General features: G+C 41.1%; 1 protein-coding gene and 1 long non-coding RNA gene across 10 annotated transcripts in view; one reads left to right on the forward strand and one right to left on the reverse strand.

Annotated features, from left to right (window-relative positions):
- Window positions 1–17,892, forward strand: part of KCND3 (potassium voltage-gated channel subfamily D member 3) — a 280,666-nt gene extending 262,774 nt beyond the window's left edge. For 7 of the 9 annotated variants that reach the window (XM_081195180.1, XM_081195181.1, XM_081195187.1 and 4 more), the window contains 3 exons: window positions 2,355–2,411; window positions 6,214–6,461; window positions 10,241–17,892. In XM_081195180.1, coding sequence (XP_081051306.1) covers window positions 2,355–2,411; window positions 6,214–6,461; window positions 10,241–10,442 — 507 coding nt within the window. In that variant the 3' untranslated portion in view covers window positions 10,443–17,892. The remainder of the gene's footprint in view (window positions 1–2,354; window positions 2,412–6,213; window positions 6,462–10,240) is intronic. The other 2 variants (XM_081195186.1, XM_081195188.1) reach the window with 1 other exon arrangement.
- Window positions 262–10,740, reverse strand: LOC308587543. The gene is made up of 5 exons (XR_014008429.1): window positions 10,626–10,740; window positions 8,237–8,289; window positions 6,914–6,988; window positions 6,456–6,606; window positions 262–1,977 (listed from the first exon to the last, which is right to left on the reverse strand). It is a non-coding gene; the product is annotated as an uncharacterized lncRNA (long non-coding RNA).
- Window positions 17,893–21,141: the final 3,249 nt, after the last annotated feature.

Here is a 21,141-nt window from a genome sequence, read left to right on the forward strand (position 1 = left end):
GCAGCGTACGGGAGAAAAGCAGATACCTTTTCCCATAGGGAAACTCAAGGGCAGGCAGTGGCGTAGCGTGGGTTGTCAGCACCCGGGGCAAGGCAAGTAATTTGCGCCCCCTAACCCGTGGATTTGCACCCCCTAACCCGTGGATTTGCGCCCCCTAACCCTAACCCCTAGATGTTGTGCCCGGTGCGGCCGGCCCCCCCTGCACCCCCCACGCTACACCACTGAGGGCAGGTGCAGAATGCACAGCCCATGTTGATCTTGCTGTCGTTTCCGCCAGCTGTAGGAGCAGGTAGAAGGCACCACATCCAGAGGCATGGCACATATGGACTGCAGAGACTAATGTGTTGCATGAGCATGTTCAACGCCCCCACCCAAGAAATAAGCACTATCAATATGCCTTGGGTAATATCTCCATGATGAGACATTTATTCATAAACAAGCATCTCAGTGCATTTCTGTCATATTCATTTGAGAAGGGGGGGGGGAGGGAGTAAGGCTAAAGGATGAAGTTTGCTATCCCTGCTATCAAATGGATAAACAGAGATCCAGTCTGGTATGGGAGTAAACAGAGTGTTGGAAGTAGAGTGAAGAGATCTCAATTCAAATTCTCCCGCAGCCACGAATCTTGCTGGGTGGCCTTACACAAATTACCTACCTCACAAGGTCATTGTGGGGAGTGAAATGTAGTTATCTTTATGTATGCTGCCTTGGACACTATAGAGGAAATAAGGGGGTGGAACAGTGGTGAAGAAATAGGAGCACTGTTTATGCAAATGCTATTCAGACAACAAATGTGTGTAGAATCAACATGGGGAAAGGGGCACAATAAACTGATATATTATTCCATTTATATTGCCTCCTTCCTCCCAGTGGAGCCCAGGGCAACAAACAAGTGACAAAATAATTTAAACACCTTAAAGCAATTCCAATACAGACGCAGACTGGGAAATCTCAGTATTGCAATTTAAAAAGCTTGTTAAAAGAGGAAAGTCTTAGGCACTCAAAGTCAAGAGATGGTGCCTGCCTATTATTTAAGAGGAGGAAATTCCAAACTGCAGACGTCACCACACTTAATGCCCAATTCCTGCATTAACCAACCTCTTCAACTTGGGCATCGATTGGGTCATGTATGTACATAAGCTCTGTTCAGAGGGCACAAACCACTCATGTCCCCTGCATTGATTCTACATATATTTGTTGCCTGAAAAGAACACCGGCCTCAACAATGATGTGAAGCTACTGAAGGGATTGCCATTGGGTCAATGTTAGTATAATAATAAACTGAGGAGGGGGGAAATAGGAAAAAGAGTTTCTAATGCCTTTAAAGCTGATTGGTTAAAGAAGCAATTAATGACCAAGATATATATGAACTAATCTGATAGGAAATATAATAAATTATTTCCCATCTATCCTCCAAGCTGAGATCCTAATGTAAATATGTATAATGCTTTGTCAGAAATTGGGGGGCAGGAGTTGGAATCAGATGTGGCTCATTGCAACTTTGATCAGTGATAAATGGCTATTTGGTTATAGGAAGGGGTATGCTACTGACCTAAACCATCCATCATTTTCAACACAGAAGTTGTCACCCACGGACTGACATGCAGCATGTTTGGTGTATGTTTTTCAGTGCACCCATCACAACAGTTCAGTCAGCATTTGTGCTGAAAACGCATGTCTTTCCATCATACTTACTTGATCAATCAAGGAAGCATTGCACTAACAAAAGAAATTGTTGTGATAATTTATGGATTGCTGAAACACCAAAGTGTCATTCTACAATGGTACAAAGTTGTCAGAGAAATGAGGAATGACCTACACATAAAAAGAGTTTTACCAACAGTTTTGAAAGGGTAATTCACCTTTTCCTCAAACCAGAAATCAGATTCATTGTATCACCTACGCCTGTTGAAATTCAGTGTCATTCTAAGCTGTGGTTAATTCTCTCCAAACTCAGGCAATTGCTCAAAACAAAACCTGTAAAATAAAGAAAGATAAAACAAAGAAATAAATTCAAGAGCCATACCCCTTATTCTGTATCACAATACATCCCATATTTTCTTCGGCAGCACTACTTATTTTACTATAATTCAGCTCTATGGCTTTTAGTTGCTCATGTGCTGCCATCTGGGGGTGCTTCAGATAAATGGCTTATAATATTTTATTCTGGGCCACTTGGCTCTCAAAGGAAGCCCAAGCATCTTATTGGTGTAATGCGAAATGTGTTAAAGGAAATGGTCATATTGCCCATTCAAACTTGTGTGATGCCACGTGGAATGCTGGGAGTTGATTTTGGAATGCTAGGATGGACAATCAATGGTGTTTTTATCTTTTGTTGACATGTTGTCCTGTAGGGATTGTCCTATCTTGGGGATGATCCCCTGTTATCTGTACGAACTTCCACCTTCAAGGTATTTCCTTCTTAATTCAATCCATTTGCTGCAGTCTCTGTGCCATGTCTTGAGTGTTGTTTCCTTCCTTGTTGTTGATCCCGTTTTTAGCAGATTGTGCATGCTGGTGCTCTTTTGCTCTCTGGTGGCTTCCAGTGTTATTAAGACTGTCAAATGGAAAACAGCTTTATCTGTTTTTTCCCCACCCTTTCTAGCTCAAAAAAGGAATATGCTAAATATGAATGTTAAGTTATCTGCCCTTTGTGGTTGTGGGAGTTGTGTATGTTCTGAGGTCTTATCCTTTCTCGCTCCTGTGTTAAGTACAAGACACCACTCATCTCTCCCCTGTTTTGTGCAATGTATTTTTCCCTGATCTGGCTAAAATTGCTATTCTAGGTTACACAACATTACATTTCTAGAGTATTCTTTATATGCATACATATGGGAGTAGCGTGGAAACTGCTGTCAAAACATTCAAAAGCCTGGTGCCTCGTGGGTGCTGCCAATCACTGTCCCACAGGATTATCTCCTTTGATCTTGGCCAGGTGTCAAGTACGTGGGAAGACCTGCTGGCATGACCCTACCCATATACTAACAGGCTTTTAAAGATTATGATAGTCCCACAGAATAAAGTTGCAGGTAAAAAGGTCCTGTGACATATGAAGGGCACCTCTTTCCTGGAATTGGAGTCCTAGGTGGAAGCTTTCTCACAAGTTGTCTTCCTACCTGAAAGCACAGAATGACAGCTCTGTGCAATTCAGCTGGGTTGATTATAAAATATCAGCATCACCTTTCCCCTAACCATGTCGTTCTCCCTTCCATTTGCCATCCTAACCGCTTTGCTTAGGTCTATCTCTGCTTCATAATGTTAAATCAGGAAGGTCATGATAAAATCAAGATACTTATGCTCCTGCCAGACAGCTAACACGTCTTTGTCCTTCTGTGGTAAACTACAAGCAGAATTGCACATGGCTTTCTGCACTACTGGGATTGTTGAGCTCCTTCAATGTGTACATCCTATGTTCCTTCTACACCAGTGGACATGGCATAGCTGCTGTGGGTAAGGCCATTTGAAGCTCAGCACACATTTGGTATAACTTTGTGGTGGGTATTATTTTATGACTCTTATTGATTGGTTTATTATGCATATTAAAATTACCAGTAAAACGTTTTTCCAATGGGTTTTTTTTTCATGAGAGATATAGCAGTATAACCACCATGATGTAAAATTTTGTATAATGGTGGAGTCCCTAAGATGGTCGGATGTCATATGACAGGCATGACCAACAGGTAGATCGTGATCTACTGGTAGATTGTGGGGTGTTCCTGGTAGATCCTGGTTGATCTCTGGCCTCTCAGCGATCTCCCTACAAAAAAGCAAAAAAAAAGCAACCCAACTTTGGCTTACTCAAAAAAGCTCCACAACTTTGGCTTCCTAAAAGAAAGCTCCACAACTTTGGGTAGATCACTGCCAGTCTTTTTATGACAATGGGTAGATCACTGCCAGTCTTTTTATGACAATGGGTAGATCACTGCCAGTTTTTTTATACTGTGAGTAGATCGCAGTCTACTGGGAGTTGGACGTCCCTGTCATATGGTAACCTCCTTCCAGCAACTCCTGCAGTCTAGCTGGTGCCAAATGTATTGCTCTGCTTTCCTTTGGACATCTGAGGGGCCAAGGAGGGGGTCTTGTTCTCTGGGCAACACTGGATATCCATGCACACTGCCCAGGCTTGCGCCTCAAGGAGTTGACTTTGGTTCTGCTAACACAGCAAGAACAACATGGAAGGAAGCAGTGGCAAGTTACTGGTCTCTGCAGCCACAGCAGGCACTGTGATTCTCCAGCAGTTTGACTTCACCCCGAGGTGCACCCCATTGTATCTCAAGACAGATGGATGCCAACAATAACGATGCTGCAGGACCATAATACTTTATGAAAAGAATGCAGATTTTAGGGAAATGATTTTTTCAAAAAAGCTTTTACCCTCTGCCATGACTAAGGGTTGTAACCACAACATTATAGCATTATGGGGTGGGGTTTTTTTTAACAAGAAAAAACACACTACAGTCAGAAAAGTGTTTTCGTGATATTTAAATGATTGGTTTCAGAAACAAAAATTATGCCCGCGTCATAAAATGCACCCATCACAAATGCTATAAGTGCTGAGCTGTGATTAAGTTCACTTTCCTGATATCTCGCTGCCTACGTAAAAACCACGCCTGTTGAAAAATATGGGACATTAGGCAGCTATGCCCATGGAGGTTGTGTTCTGAATAAAGATGGACTTTCTTCAGTCTGAGAAAGATGGACGAACCACAGGGAAATTTATGATAAAAATAATTGGATAATGGTATTGTGTGGATTCCCCTAAAAAGTGAGTGAGTGAAGCATGACAATTCTGCACTAAATGCCTATGGTTGTATCCAGTGTTCATAATGCTCAGAGTATACCTATTGAAATGAATGGACATGACTGAGGTCCACCAATTTCAAGGGATCTACTCTAAGTAAAAAATAATTGTCTATAGCGTCTAAAGTTGGGGTATGTCTGCATCAGCGCTGCTTGTTGCATTGCTTTTCATTTCAATTTACTGCTGGGGGTACAACCTGCACAGCTTTCCTTTTCTTCAAGCTCAAAAAAATAAATAAATTCATGCAAAGGAGGTGGTTGGCATATGATACACATTTGCCAGTTTGTATTCCACTTCTTGGCCTTCTTGCTAGTCTTTGTCTTGCCCTTTATCGCTTACTAGTCTCTTTTCTATAATGGTAAAATTGCACCATATGCCAGCATTCCTCTCTACCTTATTTAATTTCATCTGCGAACTTCTTTTAGTAGAACCTAAACCTGAGTGCTTTGCAATCCTCACTTGAGATTCCTCCTCCCCTATTTGGGACAAATTGCATCAAATTTAGAGATGTGCATAAAGGCGAAAAAGTGCTGATTCTATGTTTATTCACATTTTAATAAACAATTCTCTGAAGAGTAAGTCCTTCTGTAGGAGGGGGGCACTCAAAGATTATCTCCCAAACCCATAAATGACAGAAACGAAATGAAGCGAATGAAATGTGACAAGAGTTTTGGTCTGGGGAAATGAGTGTAGTCCCACAAGTAATCTTCAAACATTTTCCACACATATGTGCTTCCTCTTCTCTCAGACTTGAAAAAAGTTAGACACAACTCCACCCTACAGCTCCAGAAACAAGATTAATTGCGGGTGTGTGTGTGTGTGTGTGTGTGTGGAAATAGCAATGCATCTTGGGTAATTGGATGCATTTTCACAAAAACTTGCTAATTTCTCGTCCAACAAGGTAAGAGACCTTTCTTCAAATTTATCATGGAAAGATTTATCATGGAACTTTTCACATGAAGTACTCTTAATTATTTTGGGTTGTATCCAAATTCTGGTCCTATTCAGAGCAGACCCAATGAGATTAATGGACTAACTTAGTTGGGTACAAGCTTTATATTAAAATGCATAAGTGTCTTCCACCTTCAGCTGCAATGGCGGCACTTCCTGTCAATGCCTGAGAAGGAACCTGAGCAGAAAATATATATATATGTTGGCTGTAGATATGGATGGATACAGCTAGAGCACATTTCCATCTGGAAGTGTCCTTTTCAACAGGAAGTGCCACCAGCACCAGCTGAAGAGCCTATTAGCTTCTCGAAAGAGAGTTATGTCATGGTTCCCAAAAGCACGACCAAACAGAATATGCAAAGGTCCTTGTTTGAAAGTTTAGTCGCCCTCCGGGTGGCGGCGGCGATTGTTTAAAGTCATCTTGGGAAGTTCCTGACATTTGCTGATGTTCTCCCTGACAGAACCATGAGTTCATTGATGAGCAGATGTTTGAGCAGAACTGTCTGGAGAGCTCGATGCAGAACTACCCGTCCAGCCGCAGCCCCTCCCTTTCGAGCCACCAAGGACTGAGCACCTCCTGCTGTTCCCGCCGCAGCAAGAAGACAACCCACCTCCCTAATTCCAGTGTGCCAGCGACCCGGCTGCGGAGCATGCAAGAGCTCAGCACCATACACATCCAGTGCAGTGAGCAGCCCTCACTTACAACAAGGTACGGTAGCAGGAACCCCTTGGTCTAGGAAAGAGGGTTTTAGCAGACATGTCTGTGAGCCCAAGCAGGGGCAAGTTCATTCAGGCAGTGTGTTGAGCTGGCGTCCGGGATGCTTTTCCCATGCCACAAGTCCAGCGTAGCAGAGCTGAAATAAAATTTAGTGCAAATTGGAAGACATTTTTAGTATCGTCCATGAGGATTTGCATTGTGCATTTTCACATTCTGCTGGTGGGGAGGTTACAGATACAGAAAATTAGTGTTTGGCACCTCCCTGTGGGGAGGTAGATGTCTCTACTCTCAGCATCACTGTATCATGGCAGTTGCTAGGAAGCAGATGGCTGGTAATGCTAGGATTAAGAATCTACAAATAACCATTTCCCCTAAGCAGTTTCAGGCACCATATAGTAAGCTTTTAAGTGGCTAGCATGTGACACCCAGGCATCTGAATCTACCTTTCTTTGGTGATTTCCGCCATGGACATTCGTAAGGCCCATTCAACATGGCGAAACATCGCAATTTTCTGCCTCCTGGAAAACGTTCAGAAAGTGAGTCAGATGTGGAGAGTTGCCGTCTGGAATCATATTAAGCATTGCAAGACTATTAAAAATACCAACAATTCACTGTGAAATAAACTCTTACATAGGCCAGCATGTTGTTGTGTGAATCAGCCTACAGTCAGGGCAGCTTATGTCAAAAGCAAATGAGATCTAGTATAGTGTTTAAGGAGAAAGCAGTCAAGCCTACACTGCTGGAAGAGAAAGATAATTTTAACATACACTTGCCATTGCTGCATAATAAGCAGAAATGAACAGCTGCAGATCTTATTGCCAGGGAGATGCTGTTCTGGTGGGGAAATGATACCTGCTAATATTTTCCTGTTATGCAACTATTAAATGAAATGAGGACGGTATATGGGTTAGGGAACTGTTCATATAGGAATAATCTGAAATATATATTGGTTTGATTGTAGATCATATGGTTGTGTTCAGCAGGAAATAGGTGATAACTGATAACTGAAATTTCTTAATTCTTAAAAATTGAAGTGGCAAAAGAAAGTGCAGCAGTGTTGTAAGTGGGTCAATTTCTTCACCCCATGCTTAATTTGTGTATCTGCTTCAGGCTAAGGACATATAGGATAATACCAAACCATTCTTTGCACTTTTTTAATGTGGCTCATACTATTTTCTAAGCTTATTCTGCCATCTGAATCCTCCCCAACCCAACACTGACACCTGCACAGCACACAGATCCCCCTGTTGGGGGATATAAAATTAATAATTCTGCGGCCCCTCCTAAAACCACATACAAGTAGTGATGCTACCAGAACGTAAAATCAATCAGATCTCAAGTCAGATTTTACTATGCTTATGATTTTCAAATGGATAATGAGCCCTGACTTCAATCCAAAAAACTGTTTTCATCATTCAAATGAGAATGATTGCAATTTCTACACCTGTGCAAGAGAGCATTCTTAGAATTTTTGCTGCAATATGAGGTGACCTGCCAGACCCTTTTCTGAACAAGACCAGAAATGTCCCTGAAAGTGCAATCACATGGCAATGTTTCCAGGATCTGTATGGAAAGGAGGAGGAGATGGCTGTCCCATGTCATGATGTGGGGCAGCCATCTTTATGGCTCACAGACTATCTTGTATTATGCAAGTTTACATTTGAAATTACTTTGAAATCTTATAACAGAGAGAACTCTGAATTGCTGATGTTAGGTTCATAACACAGTGAGCAAATCGGGAGTTGTCTGCAATATTTCTATCTCACCTTTCTGCCTGGAAACTGGCCTGCAAGGCAGCTGACACTGTAAAAGCCCACACCTAGTAACACAATAATAAAATTATTTTAAAGACAGTAATAACCTTATTTTATGAAGACTCTGGGAGGAACCTGTCCTGCCTCCAGCCATCCCCTCCAAGAGCAGGCTCCTTTGGTCTCGGCAGCTGCCCTTGCACATTCAACACAGCGCAACATTAGCTGAATGCAAATGTGCAGAGTAGGAATTTATCCCAGGTTGGCTCCGGATTATTCTTTATCTTTTATCTGCTCCATCAGGGCAATGGTAGTTAGCATTCACTGGTGATGGGAAGTTAGGTAATAGGTTCCTGGCCACAACATGCAAATCAGAGTGGGGAAAGAGGTGAGAGGGCAATCGCTGGAGAGCACCTAGAGGCACTGAGATGGGGGAGACAGTGGTGTAAGAAGGGGGAGTGCAGTGGGTGCTGGCCACCCCCAGTGCCATCACTGAGGAGGGGTGACAAAATAGCAAAAATATGTGTTTTAGTAAAAATAACTCTTGCACCCACTGCACGCCCCTTCCTACGTCACTGCAGGAGCACTCTGCCCTCGAGTGACTTCCAGAAACCAGAAGCATTGCTGTCTCTAACTTTGCAGGCAGAGCACAGCCTTTATGGCTAGCAGCCTTCGACAGCCCTCTCCCCCATGAATCTGCCTAATCCAGATGTGTAGCTAGGTGAGGCCGGGGGGGGGGCCACCGGGCATCACACCTTTTCTTTTCTGCAGCTTGTTTGCATTATGCAGCCAGAACTTTGGGGCTCAGGGGAGCAGCAGTAGATATCCCTCCTCAACACAGCTAGAAGTCTGACCAGAAAGAGTCAGATGCAGACAAGGAGATGGGGTCTTGCTCCCCCATAAATGGAGGGAGGCAAAAGCTTGTTGCCTGCACCCAAAAGTTCCGTATTTTGGGAAGATTGCCTCCGTAAAATAAAGAAAGCTGCAGCCTCAGTTCAACCTAATGATGTGTGCCTTATTTTGGGTGTGGGTACAACTGGCAACCGTCAAGAGCACTGAACCATTGTAAGGTTCCTACTGATATACCTAGAATGACTGAGGTTTCAGAAGATCCTCTTTATAAGTCACTCTAAGATTACAGCCAGGGTTTCATACTGAAAGAGTTTTTTGTCTTTGTATTGAAATCCAGATAGGCAGTTGGCTAGAGAGCAACCCTATCATTTCCACTCCATAATTAATCATAGGATGCAACCAGTGCAGCTCTTAATAGGAATGTTTCTAGCTGCCAAGCCCTTAGGACTTCTGCAGAGTGATATTTGAGCCGGGCAAGGAGTAAAGAGACAGAATGGCAGCCAAGTAATCTAGGATGACCTGTAAGGGTAGACATGCTGCAGAAACAAAAGCAGGATTAACCATTAATTGGGCAGAATATTCAACAGCTAGACCCAACAAGATAGGATTCCATGTTGACGTTAATCAGTGTGAAGAATGAATCTGTGTTGTTCCCTATTTAGGTTGCTTTTAGATCAGCTATGGGCAATATATGTGTTTTTCTTGGCTAGTCCTCAATTACAGGTTGGAGGAGGTCGCAGTCTCCCATTTTTACTGTCCAGGTATTTTGGGTGGCAAGGGTTTTGAGCAGAAACTCATTGGGGGCAGCTTGTCCCAAGATGCATTGATGGGGCAGGCTGCACCACAGCCTCCAGGCTAAAACCAAAGAACAGAAAGGAGGACCCCAAATGCTGGCTTTTGGAATTTAGACCTGTCTTGCTGAATGCATCCATGCCTTTACAGTACTGCCAATTTATCAAGAAATCTCCCATGTCCCCAACTGGGCTTGAAGAGGTTCTAGCTGCACAGAGTCCTTTGTGGCCCACCACCTAGTTTTAGCCTAGTCTTTACAACCTCTGACAAAGACAATATTGCACGAGGATATCCAACACTTGCGACAAACAACTTGCAACTTCTGCTCCTTTTAATCCTCCCCACCCCACCCCCCGGCTGTCTTTTGTCTTTTAGTCGATCCAGCCTAAATATGAAATCAGACGATGGGCTGAGACCGAACTGCAAAGCCTCCCAAATAACCACAGCAATCATCAGCATCCCGACGCCTCCAGCACTGACCCCAGAAGGCGAAAGCAGGCCTGCCCCATCCAGCCCCGGCCACTCAACGAACATTACCGCTATGAGCAGCAACATTGTCAAGGTGTCGGCTTTGTAAGGCTGTGTCAGTCAAAGGAGGCTGATTGGAAGGCCGGCGTTTCTCTCCCTTTCCCCACCTCCATGTTCCTCCTTTGCTGCAAATTGTGCCTAGATGAGTGGCTGGGTGGACAGCTAGACCAACCTGACCGGCATCTAAGAATTAACTGCGGGAGCCTCGCAAGGCAGCTTCCTTCAAACTCACGTTCATGCTGCAGAGTGAGCTCAGAAGAACTGGGAAGCTAGAAGGGGCTGGTTGGAAGGAGCTCTCTTTTGTCTGTCAACAAGAAGAAATGTTCCCGGATGTGGGGCATAGAAGAGTTTCCAGAAAGTGGAAGAGACGTCCTGTCATAGCTACGAGAAAGTCAATAAAGAAGCAGAATTATAACACTGTGTATCTCAGCACCTTTTCAATGGTTTTTAATGGATAATATTTATTCATGAGGATATGACTGAAAAAGGTGATTAGAAAAAAAACGGATTTTGTGATTATTATTATTATTATTATTTCCTTCATGCAGCAGGATCTTTTAATCAACCAAAAGTACACATTTGCTTTCTTTTATAGCTGAAGGTTTTAGGCAAAAAAAAAGCCACCTTGTCACGAGAATTTGATTTTCATTCTTTTGTGAGTGCGTGTGTGGGTGAGAGCAAGCAAGAGGATTCGTGAAACTTGGCACACTCCGACTACAAAAGATCTGAGCACACTTTCCGGTTTCTGGGCTCAACCCTGCAAAGACGTACCATCTGCATGGTCCACGACAAGCTTTAAGTAGTGCCTGTAGAGCCAGGGGTTCTACTCACTGTGTACCCTTTTCTTGCATGAGTGTGTCTTTGCAGGCTTCAGCCTTTAGTGCGCAGTAGCAAAAATAGAGACCTGCATGCAGTCACACACACACAAGCACCAATAAAACTCTCATTGTGGATGGCATTCTTTCTTAAGACAGGGTTTTGTTTTTTCTGTAATTGCCTTTTAATTCAACACAAATTGCAGTTGCAAACAGTGTATTTGTCTGCTAATTATTGTATGTGCTGGGGGGGGGGATATTTGTTGGGGGAAAGACAGGCATTTGTAGTCCACCACAATTTTCTGCTTTTAAAAAAATTATTTTGTTATCACTGGCTTGTAAAGAGTGTGACTAGAATAACCAGTTCTGTATTTTTTAAAAAGTCTAAAGAAGTAAGCCTAGGGGGGATTTTATTTTTTAATCTTGTACACACGAGTTTCAAAGAGGGCAAAATCAGTCAAAGCAACTGCGCCAGATGTTCAGAAATACTCTGTAATCTATGCCCATGCTTTCTTTCTTTTTTCTGTTTTATATGTGTTTATTTAATAGTATTGGAAGTGTCTCCCATTGTATATAGTAGCCAGATAGTCAGTGGAAACTGTCCTTGGTAGGATTACTTCAGGAGCCAACTGTTTTGCATGGACTGATAGTGTGTTTCATTTTGTAATACAGTCCTGTGGCTCTTAGTGACAGTCTCTGGGTTGCATCAGTTTGATGGATAAAGCAATTTAACAATATTTGACTTTCCCTTGTTAAAGCATCATTTCCTGCCAAAGAGGAGGATCGCTTCTAGATTGTTGGGATCTACTTTATATTAGAGTACCATTTCTAAGCAATTTATAAAACACTGTTAATAGATGGTTAAATATGTTTCAAAAATAGTTCACCAATTGTTAAAATATTGTTATACTGTTTAGAAAGTGTAGGACTGTGAGTCATAACCAGCTATAAGGTTTTATACCGATGTTCTCATAATGTACCTCCCCTGGGTGCAAACCTGTGGGACTTCTATCCATGTCAACAAGGCTTACAATAATACAGAGCTCTGTGGATTGTGTTCTTTCGTCACAAATTTTACACGATTTATTAACCTTTTCGGACTCATTTAACGTTTCATTTTTTTCCAAATGTATTTTAGGTTCTGTATCCCATAATGTCTTTTGCAGCTTTGCAGCTTTCATTTTTGGCAAACCATCACAAAATGTGGCCCAGAATGTTTTTGATTCTGAAATTGTGTTGCTGTGAAAACATGGAGGTTTTGCAAACCCAACATCATGCTCAGAAAAAAATATAATAAGCAGCTCCAATGGGGGGGGAGGGAATCGTCTTTACTTTCAGACTTCTATTCTGATTTGCTTTTCGGCATCTAAATTAAAAGCATTGAGCAAATAGTGCTTGGAAGCCACAAAAAGGAATAAAAACAGCTAGTTCTAATGAAATGTACCTTTCAGCCAAATAAAATTAAAACTTAATGTAACGTATGATCACCTACTAACAACAAACTTGTTTCTTAGTTTATTTCTTTTTTTCTCAGATACCTTATAGTGCTATGTTTTTGTTTATTCCAAAACCCCTTCCATCTTCAGATTTCAAACAAGGAATTTTGGTGCATTGTCCACAGAATCCCTTGCAAGCTCAATCCTGGAAGACAACAGGTGATGCTAGGTAACAACCAAGCCAGTTAGGTCTACATTGTCCTGCACATACTGAACGTCCACCTTAAAATATTCAACTGTGTCACTGTGTTGTAAGGAAAAAATGGCAATGGTGGACATGTGAACTTGTCCATCATGAAACAGATTCAGGTGGATAGCGGTGTTGATCTGTCATAGTCATAATAAATAACAAGATGAAAGATGAAAAAATCTTTTTTTAAAATAATTCCAGTGGCACCTTAAAGATCAACTTCCCTGTGGGACCAACTGTTATAACAGTCATCAACAGTTATAAGGTTGAAGCAACCTCTGCTTCAGAGTATCTGACGAAGTGTGTATTACACACGAAAGCTCATACATTGAAAGCTTATATTTAGTTGATGTGCCACTGGAATTATTAAAAAATATTTTTTCATCTTTCATCTTATTTATTATCATCATAAAACAGTCTTCTCATCAAGAAATTCTCAATAAGCTTCTGAGGAACTGAAGGTTCCAAGGACACAGTTTTTAAAAGCCACTGTTCTAGTAATATGAGACAGGCCTTAATTTACCCCCTAATGTTTGTCCAAGAACCCTTTTTCAATACCACAGTTTAGCCTTGGAACAAGAAAAGGATGTGCCTTTTGAGTGTCTGCAGAGTAATATCTCTCCCCTATCCCCAGTCCCACACATCTAGGATTAGGGGAAAGGTTTGTGGGCCAGTGGCGAACAAATAAACTTCAGCTCTGGTACCTCTGATTTCAGAAATTAAGTACTACATTGTCCTCGAGTCCAATCATTCCATTATCTCATGGGTGATCCTGTTTAATTCACTCCAGTGAAAGCAAACTTTTGCCATTTCCCTTGTGAAACTGGTGCACAGTCTACGAGAACTGACCCATAAGAGTCTCTGTGACGCCCAATTTAAACTTTCCTTTGCTTCGTTTAACTTCATCACATCTCATTATACCTCTTGCCTAGTCAATTTGAAGCTTGATCCTTCACTACCCTCACCATATTGCATTGACTTTTTACATCTGTGCAAAGGGAGGCTAAAATGCAGGGTGTCCTTGCACATGCAGAATATGTCACAGCTCGAGCAGAAACAAACCCTTTTCGTCGCGAAATCACACGTTATGTAATTGGTATAAAATGAGAGTTTATATGGGGAGAAGAGCCTGGCTTCCTTAAGCCACAGTCCAATACTAACCAGTCCTTCTATAAAAACTTCTACTCCCATCTCCAATGCAGAGTTGTGGTTCTTATCATGCGTGGCCCACAGGATGATATAGAAAAGGACCGCCTCTGGCTCTTCTGCCTCCCTGCAGCATGGCAAAAGTATCTTTGTTCAGCTGCATTGCAGGGAGGCAGTAGGCAAATGTGGGTCTGCAGTAAGGGTGCGAGGGCTGAGCAAAGCATATAGGAACATAGCAACAGGCACTATGATGCCATTAACCATTGAAATCCATGACCAGTAGGAGAAATCACAGCAGGTAGCATTCCATGATACTGAATCATTACTAGTAGTCGCCAGATGAGATGGGGGCCCTGTACCTTTCCTATTCTGTAGGAGAAGGCATTTTGGCAAGTGGAGCTTTTCATGCAGTTCTTTATAACTGACCATTCTAGAAGAGTGTGCCTTTACTTCAAGAATTCAATGTTTCTTGGTTTCGTTGTATGGCTCCAGCAAATCAGAACCCCAGAATATTCAAATTTGCAAACTGGAAAATTGGTGTTTGGTGGATCAGGATCTTTATTTCAATATTCTGATGTTCTCATAATTTGGTTTTTCTTACAAGCCTCCAAAATGAATTTGTCTGCATCAAACCCACAAATGTAAATGTGGGTTCAATGGTCACTTGGAAAATTGGTCTAGTCTCTTGGAATGATGGAATGTTACTTCTTTTTGCCCATCTATAGCATGACTTTGGCATGTGTGTGGTGCACTTGAGGGAGTACGGTACTTGAAAGTCCCAGGATATACCTCCTGCCAAAGACATACAGAAGTACTAACAGTCTGCATCATCAACCCCCCTCCATACCCGCATACCATTAGTCTGCTGAAATCACATTGACTTCTATTGGATTTTAGCAGTGTAGCTGTAGGATGTGCAGCCTGTTATTTTAATAATAGTGGGAGGTAAATAATGTCTTTGCTCTGTGAAGGGCACAGGAGAATTACTCCTATGGAAAGATTCGGAAAGGTGCATGAGTGCAATGCCCCTTCCATATATGCAAGGGAAGAATAGTGGATACTGTCTAATAACTCCAGCTCCTGGGGTCCCACAATTGGGTGAGAAAAAGCAGCAATAGTTCCAAACCTGTTGGTTGTGAAGTAAGATGTGGTTTCTGCGCTATCCATCATTTTGCCCCTACTAGATGTATCCAGCTATGTGTTTTCTCTCTCGTCTTAGAAAACCAGTGATCTAGTGCATTTTCCATCCCAAACTGGCTCTGAAACATTCATTTATTCCCGCCACTTGGCAGTTGGCATCACATTTCATATGACTATTACTTTTCATAAGCAGAATTGGACAAAAATATTTCCCTGCATATATGGCATCCTATCGTACCAGCATATCACGGCAAACTAAATGCTGACCATTCACTATTCCTGAAACACATAATCTCACTGCTGTCAGTCAGTATGATCCACAACTTCTCATCACTTCAGCCAAGAGACCAGTGTGCATGAGAATTTTGAAAGTGTATGGCATTCCCCTGATTTTAGAAAAGGGATGTTCCTGAATATGCGGACATTAATGGGTATATTGGGGCTGATGGATCAGAAACAATGGGCACAATCCAAGTACTTTTAAGTCCCATTGACTTCAATAGATAAATTTAAAAATGCAGTATGCTTACCATACCTATTGAAAGCAAAAGTACTTAACTTTGGATTTCGAATGTGTCTACCTGAACAGTCTCCCCCTGAAATATCATTGCCCTGCTTAGTATCTTAGAACCTAGAGAATGTGACTTTAGTCTTACATTTTCAAGTAGGGGATTATGGGTCTTTTTGCAATATTTGCAACTGTTTTGCTATGTATTGAGAAATAACTAAATAGACAAAATGTTAATCTGACTCAAGTCTCTGAGCCCCAAATCTGATAGTTTCTCTCGCTTTCTAAATTCTAACCAACTCTACAGCAGATCGAAAACAGTAGAGCAAATCCAACTGAACTCATCTTTTCCATCAACACAAAATAAAAATTCCGTCTTGTGTTTTAATATTTCCACTGAATTTTTCCATTTCTGAATTAAAAACCATTAAACAAAGAAGAGGGAGATGGAATCACCAAAAAGAGAAAAGCAATAAGAGGATTTTTTATTTTAATATTTTGAAGAGTGTTTCTTAGATGTACAAAATTTTTCTACAGAAAGGTGTCCTTTTTTTGCAATTGATGTAATTGTATACAGATCTTCGGTTGGTTTGTATTACCCAGGAAAATGAGTTCTTTTTAAATCAGTAGATAATCAACTTATTGTTCTCTTCCCTCTCAAAAACTAGTCAGTCATAGGAAAGTGAACTGTCTCCTTGTAACTCAGGTTTTCAATAGCAATGGCCATAGACAAATGTCACCTCCAGTGAGGTACTCCCTCTAGATTAGTTCAGTGATTAGGGCTACTATCCTCTATACACTTTAGGTAGGAGTAAGTCCCATTGAACTGAGTAGGACTTCTGATTAAACATGCTTAGGATTGTGCCGTAAAACTGTTGATCAGAACTTCTGTTCATGACTTCACTGTGTCTCCTGGAACAAGCCACTCTGACTTTTTAACGTCTCAGTATATCTACCAATAAGATTCAGGTAGTTTTAAAAATAACTTCCTCTCTAGTTCAGTGCTAAATTTATGATCATTTGGTTAACTCAATTAAAACTCTTTAATATTAAAGTATACAAAATGTTTTCTGGAGGGGGGATGCCAAATAAGATGTCTCATTATTTAGAGCAATTACTGATTGGAGAAGTTAGTTTTTAAGGAAGACAAATTGTTGGAAATATACCAATGGCCGTTAATCAAGATGATCAGCATTTTTTAACTCTTAAGGTGGGCACGCTGTTTAAATCAAACAATGAGGAACAGAGGGACTGTCATTACTCTGTGATGTTACACTCTGAAGCCTTCAGCTATGACAAATATCAAATAACCAGAGTAAGATCTGCACTTCCTTTAGGCTATAAGGGGAATCATCAAAAGAAGAAAGATATCTTTTGTGGATGGTTCCTCATGTCAGAGATGCTATGAGAAAAAAGGGGACATGCAGGTCAAGGTGTCTTCATCTCCAAGTCCAGACTGAGTGAATTGGACACAAAGATGGAGAAGTCCATTGTCGACTGGAATTTCAGGAACCACGGGGCTAGATTTACTGTTGACCTAACACAGCACGACAGTTCTTTTGTTTTTCTTGTCTAATTATTGTAGTCATCAGTCATGGGACCAAATGACAAATAATCCTCTAGTCTTGCTTTCAGTCACAGGTTTCATAATTTTGTGCGTATGTGCGCATATGTGTGTATTGCTTTCTTTTCCTTTGCAGACTAATGCTTGCCACGGCAGGTCAAACAGCCATGCAGCTGAGAGATTAAGATCCGTAGTATATCCTTTTCTCAGTTCTCTGTTGTTACCATGACTGGAGTTGCAGCTGGCTCCATGGACCAATGAAATATATTACAGAACATGTGTGATGGTATATTTTTGATAAATCAGTGAGACATTCCAATGCAATGGTGTTTGCGCTAGAGGTTTTATGTTGTTACCAGAATTCTCTCTCAATTGCATTATTTTCTATTTTCATACTCTAAATGGGCTTTGCTTACAAATCATCACGACCAACTGAGACAAAATTGTACTGTACAAAACTGCAGGTAGATTCGTTTCAGAAAAACTTTCTAAAGAATCCTAAGTTTCCTGTTGTCTTCTTTTGAAACTGTAGTGCATATGTTGAAACTTGTATATCATTTACAGTACTGCGTCTTGTGCCACTGCTGTACCTGATGTATCCAATCTGGATTAAATGGAATATGTGCCACAAAGCACTGAACTCTTGCTGTAGATTTCTTTTAACTGGGATCACTAATGAGATTTAAAGCAGCTGATGGCTTTAACAGTAAATCCACTAAGTCTAGCGCCATTTCTTGCAATGCCCAGACAGAATAGCCCCAGAAGTCCACAAGCAGGGCCAAAAAACAATAGCCTCTCCAACGGTTGCCCTTCCCTCCTTCCCAACAACTGGTATTCAGCAGTATAGTGCTTAATGTTCTCTAATTAGTCACCATAGCTAATTGCCAATGATAAGCCTATCCTCCTCCTTTTTTCTAATCTCCTCCTAAAGACATCTTGGGACAATGAATTCCATCAAACTATACACTTTTCTTAGGCAGTAGATTCAGGACAATCAGCTTCTTAGGTGTCCAGAGAACAACTTCCTCCTGCTCCCCACCCTTGCTAGGGAACAGGCCCATGCACTCTTTTTGGGAGCATGTACCAATAGCATCTATACTTACATTCGCAGGACCACCATAGTACAGAATTAGGGAGGTTGAAAGACTCATTGCTGATATAGCCTTTTTTTCTTCCTCTAGTACTTCTGCTATTTAAAAATACGCACTAGGGAGCTTGATCAGCCTGTACTAGGGCTGCAATCACTTCAGTTATAGAACTGATACATATCCCCAGGCTACAGCAAGGGTGGGGAATATTTTTAGTCCAGTGGGCTAGACTGTTATCTACCCCCAACCCTTTGTGGGCGAAGTCTGACAGGTGGGCAGAGCCAAGCACCTGTCAATCACAATACCACAAGGGCATCAACTGACCTCTTCTGCAGGCAGGTTCCTCATAAACCCTTTAAAGGCATTAGTTTGTACAGTTCTTTGAATAAGGCTTTGCAGGTTTTTCACTGAGCCAGGTTTTACCTGCTACACAGCTGGCATCTTATGACATCAGGTATAGGGCAGGTGGGCATGACTTGGCCTAATTAGACCCATAGGCCAGAGGTTCCCCACTCTTGGGCTGAAGTACTTCATTCATATATGCTATAAAATACAGTAAAATGTGTTGCTAGTTGTGTGGATACCTTCAGATGACTGCAAAGTTATCAAAAAACTACTCCAAAGTTTTTCCTGTGCAACACCCAACCATGGATTTGGGGAACAGTGCAAGCCTGTAGGCAGGAACTGTGCTGTTTTCTTAATCTTTATACAACACCTAGAAATCTTTTAACACTTAGGCTGTTTAAAAATATGTAATTCTCCCCTATATTTCATAGGCTGCAATTAAAGTACGTGTCATGTGCTACAAACATTATAGTTTACAACTAAATATAAAATGCATCTTCAAAACTGTCCCAGAACTGAAAGCTGAAAACATCTATTGAAAGCTATTTGACTCCATTACAATATACTGAAGTACACCTGGCTCTGACTCATTTAATATTCTCACAACTCAAAAAATCCCACGTGGAATACAAGTAACAAGAAGCAAAGTATCAAAAAGCTTACAGAAGTTTAAACCATTAATAACTGGTCAGTGAAGAACATACATTTAAGTAACAAGAGGAAAACCTGAATGGAGGCTATGACCCAATTGTGATAGTTTTGAGAAGTGGAAGAGGTCCAATATGGACACAGCTGAAAAGTTGATAATCCCAGTATTGCTGCTGAATGAATGAAGAGTCAACAGCTTCCAAGGAATTTTCATAATTCAGCAACAGCATTAGTATAGCATTCCTTCTGCATGTTGTAAGTCATATATTCCACTAGGTGGCACCTATTTTTCTGTTTCCATTGTGAGACGCAGATCCGGTAGGATAAAAAGCATGCTTTTATATTAAAAACTACAGTTGTGTGTCAAAATGCTACTTCAGCAGTTAAGTATCTCAGCACCTCCGTTAAAGGTCTTATGTAATGCCTTGCTGGAACAGAAAAAGGATATTAGTATAGTATTTGATCCCAACAGCGACCACCTGTTTGTGGAAGCTCGTGGAAGCTCACAAATAGGATACGCAGATGAGTGCCTTTCACTGTGCAACCCAAGTACAAGCATTCCCAACCTTTGTGCGTACAAGGAACTCTTTTTACCGTCAACATCTTTTCAAGAATGCCACATGTTAATTGTAATTTTAGGCTCTGTTATTTGGGGGGAGGAATGACAAAAAATTATTATGAACTTAATGTGGTAAAAAAAAAACTGCAGGGTGTGAACATTATCAACCTGTGCCAGAACTGAATTAACAAGACAGAGGGGTATGTCTCCCTGTACACCATTACTCATGCATTTACCCAGTCAGTCTCCCATCACGTCATGGTTTTGCATAGGATATAGAGCAGCTGAAACAAAGCAGGGCAATTAGCTGCAGTTAATATGCAATTTCATTTCTAATTAAAGTTTTCCCTTATGCATGGCAGGCCTGATATTGGTATCCCCTGGAGTACCATCCAATTATGATAGTTTTTTATATTATTATATATGTTAAAAATCCTATCACATCGCTAAACCAATCTAGCTCAAAAAGTGTTATTTATACAGTTTTAATTAAGATTTATTTAAATCAGCAACATGTGTTAATTGAGATATGCTTTTTTATTTATGCCACTTCTAAACAGAAGGAAGCACTACAGCTGTAGTACACTAGGAGTCTTGTCGTTTGAAATGATAATTTATTAAAAGGAAGTAGGAAGTTGCCAATTAGAAAGAGGTAGTAGCTTACTCACAGTGGATAAGTCTTTTCTGGAAATTCCCCAGCTTTTCTGGAAATGACCAAGTTGGTCACGCCTTTTTCATAATGTTATTGATCATAGTATCACAACTTGCCTCCTACCCCACAAACTTTGGGTCAATCATTCTCTGTTAGCCTAAGTTACTGCATTTCTGTGAGGATCTTCAAGACAAATGAAATAAAGACATTTTGCTGTCCTTAAAAAAGGAAAAGCCGAGATTTCAAGTACGTACTTGTTATAGATATGCTGAACTGTACATATACAGAATGCAAACAGAACAATCTTTGGGGCCTTCACAGTAGTCGCATCCGCCCTGTGGAACAACCTCCCATCAGATGTCAAGGAAATAAACAACTGACTCTTAGAAGACATCTGTAGGCAGCCCTGTATTATTTATGTCTGATGTTTTAGTATGTTCTGATATATGCTGTGAGCCACCCAGAGTAGCTGGGGAAACCCAGCCAGATAGGTGGGGTATTATTATTATTATTAATAATAATAATAATAATAATAATAATAATAATACAATAAAGAAGGCTCTAAGAATGAACTTCATCAAGAATAGAAATCATTCG

Source organism: Podarcis bocagei (assembly GCF_964188305.1).
Source record: "Podarcis bocagei genome assembly, chromosome: 5".
Classification (NCBI taxonomy): Eukaryota; Metazoa; Chordata; class Lepidosauria; order Squamata; family Lacertidae; genus Podarcis; species Podarcis bocagei.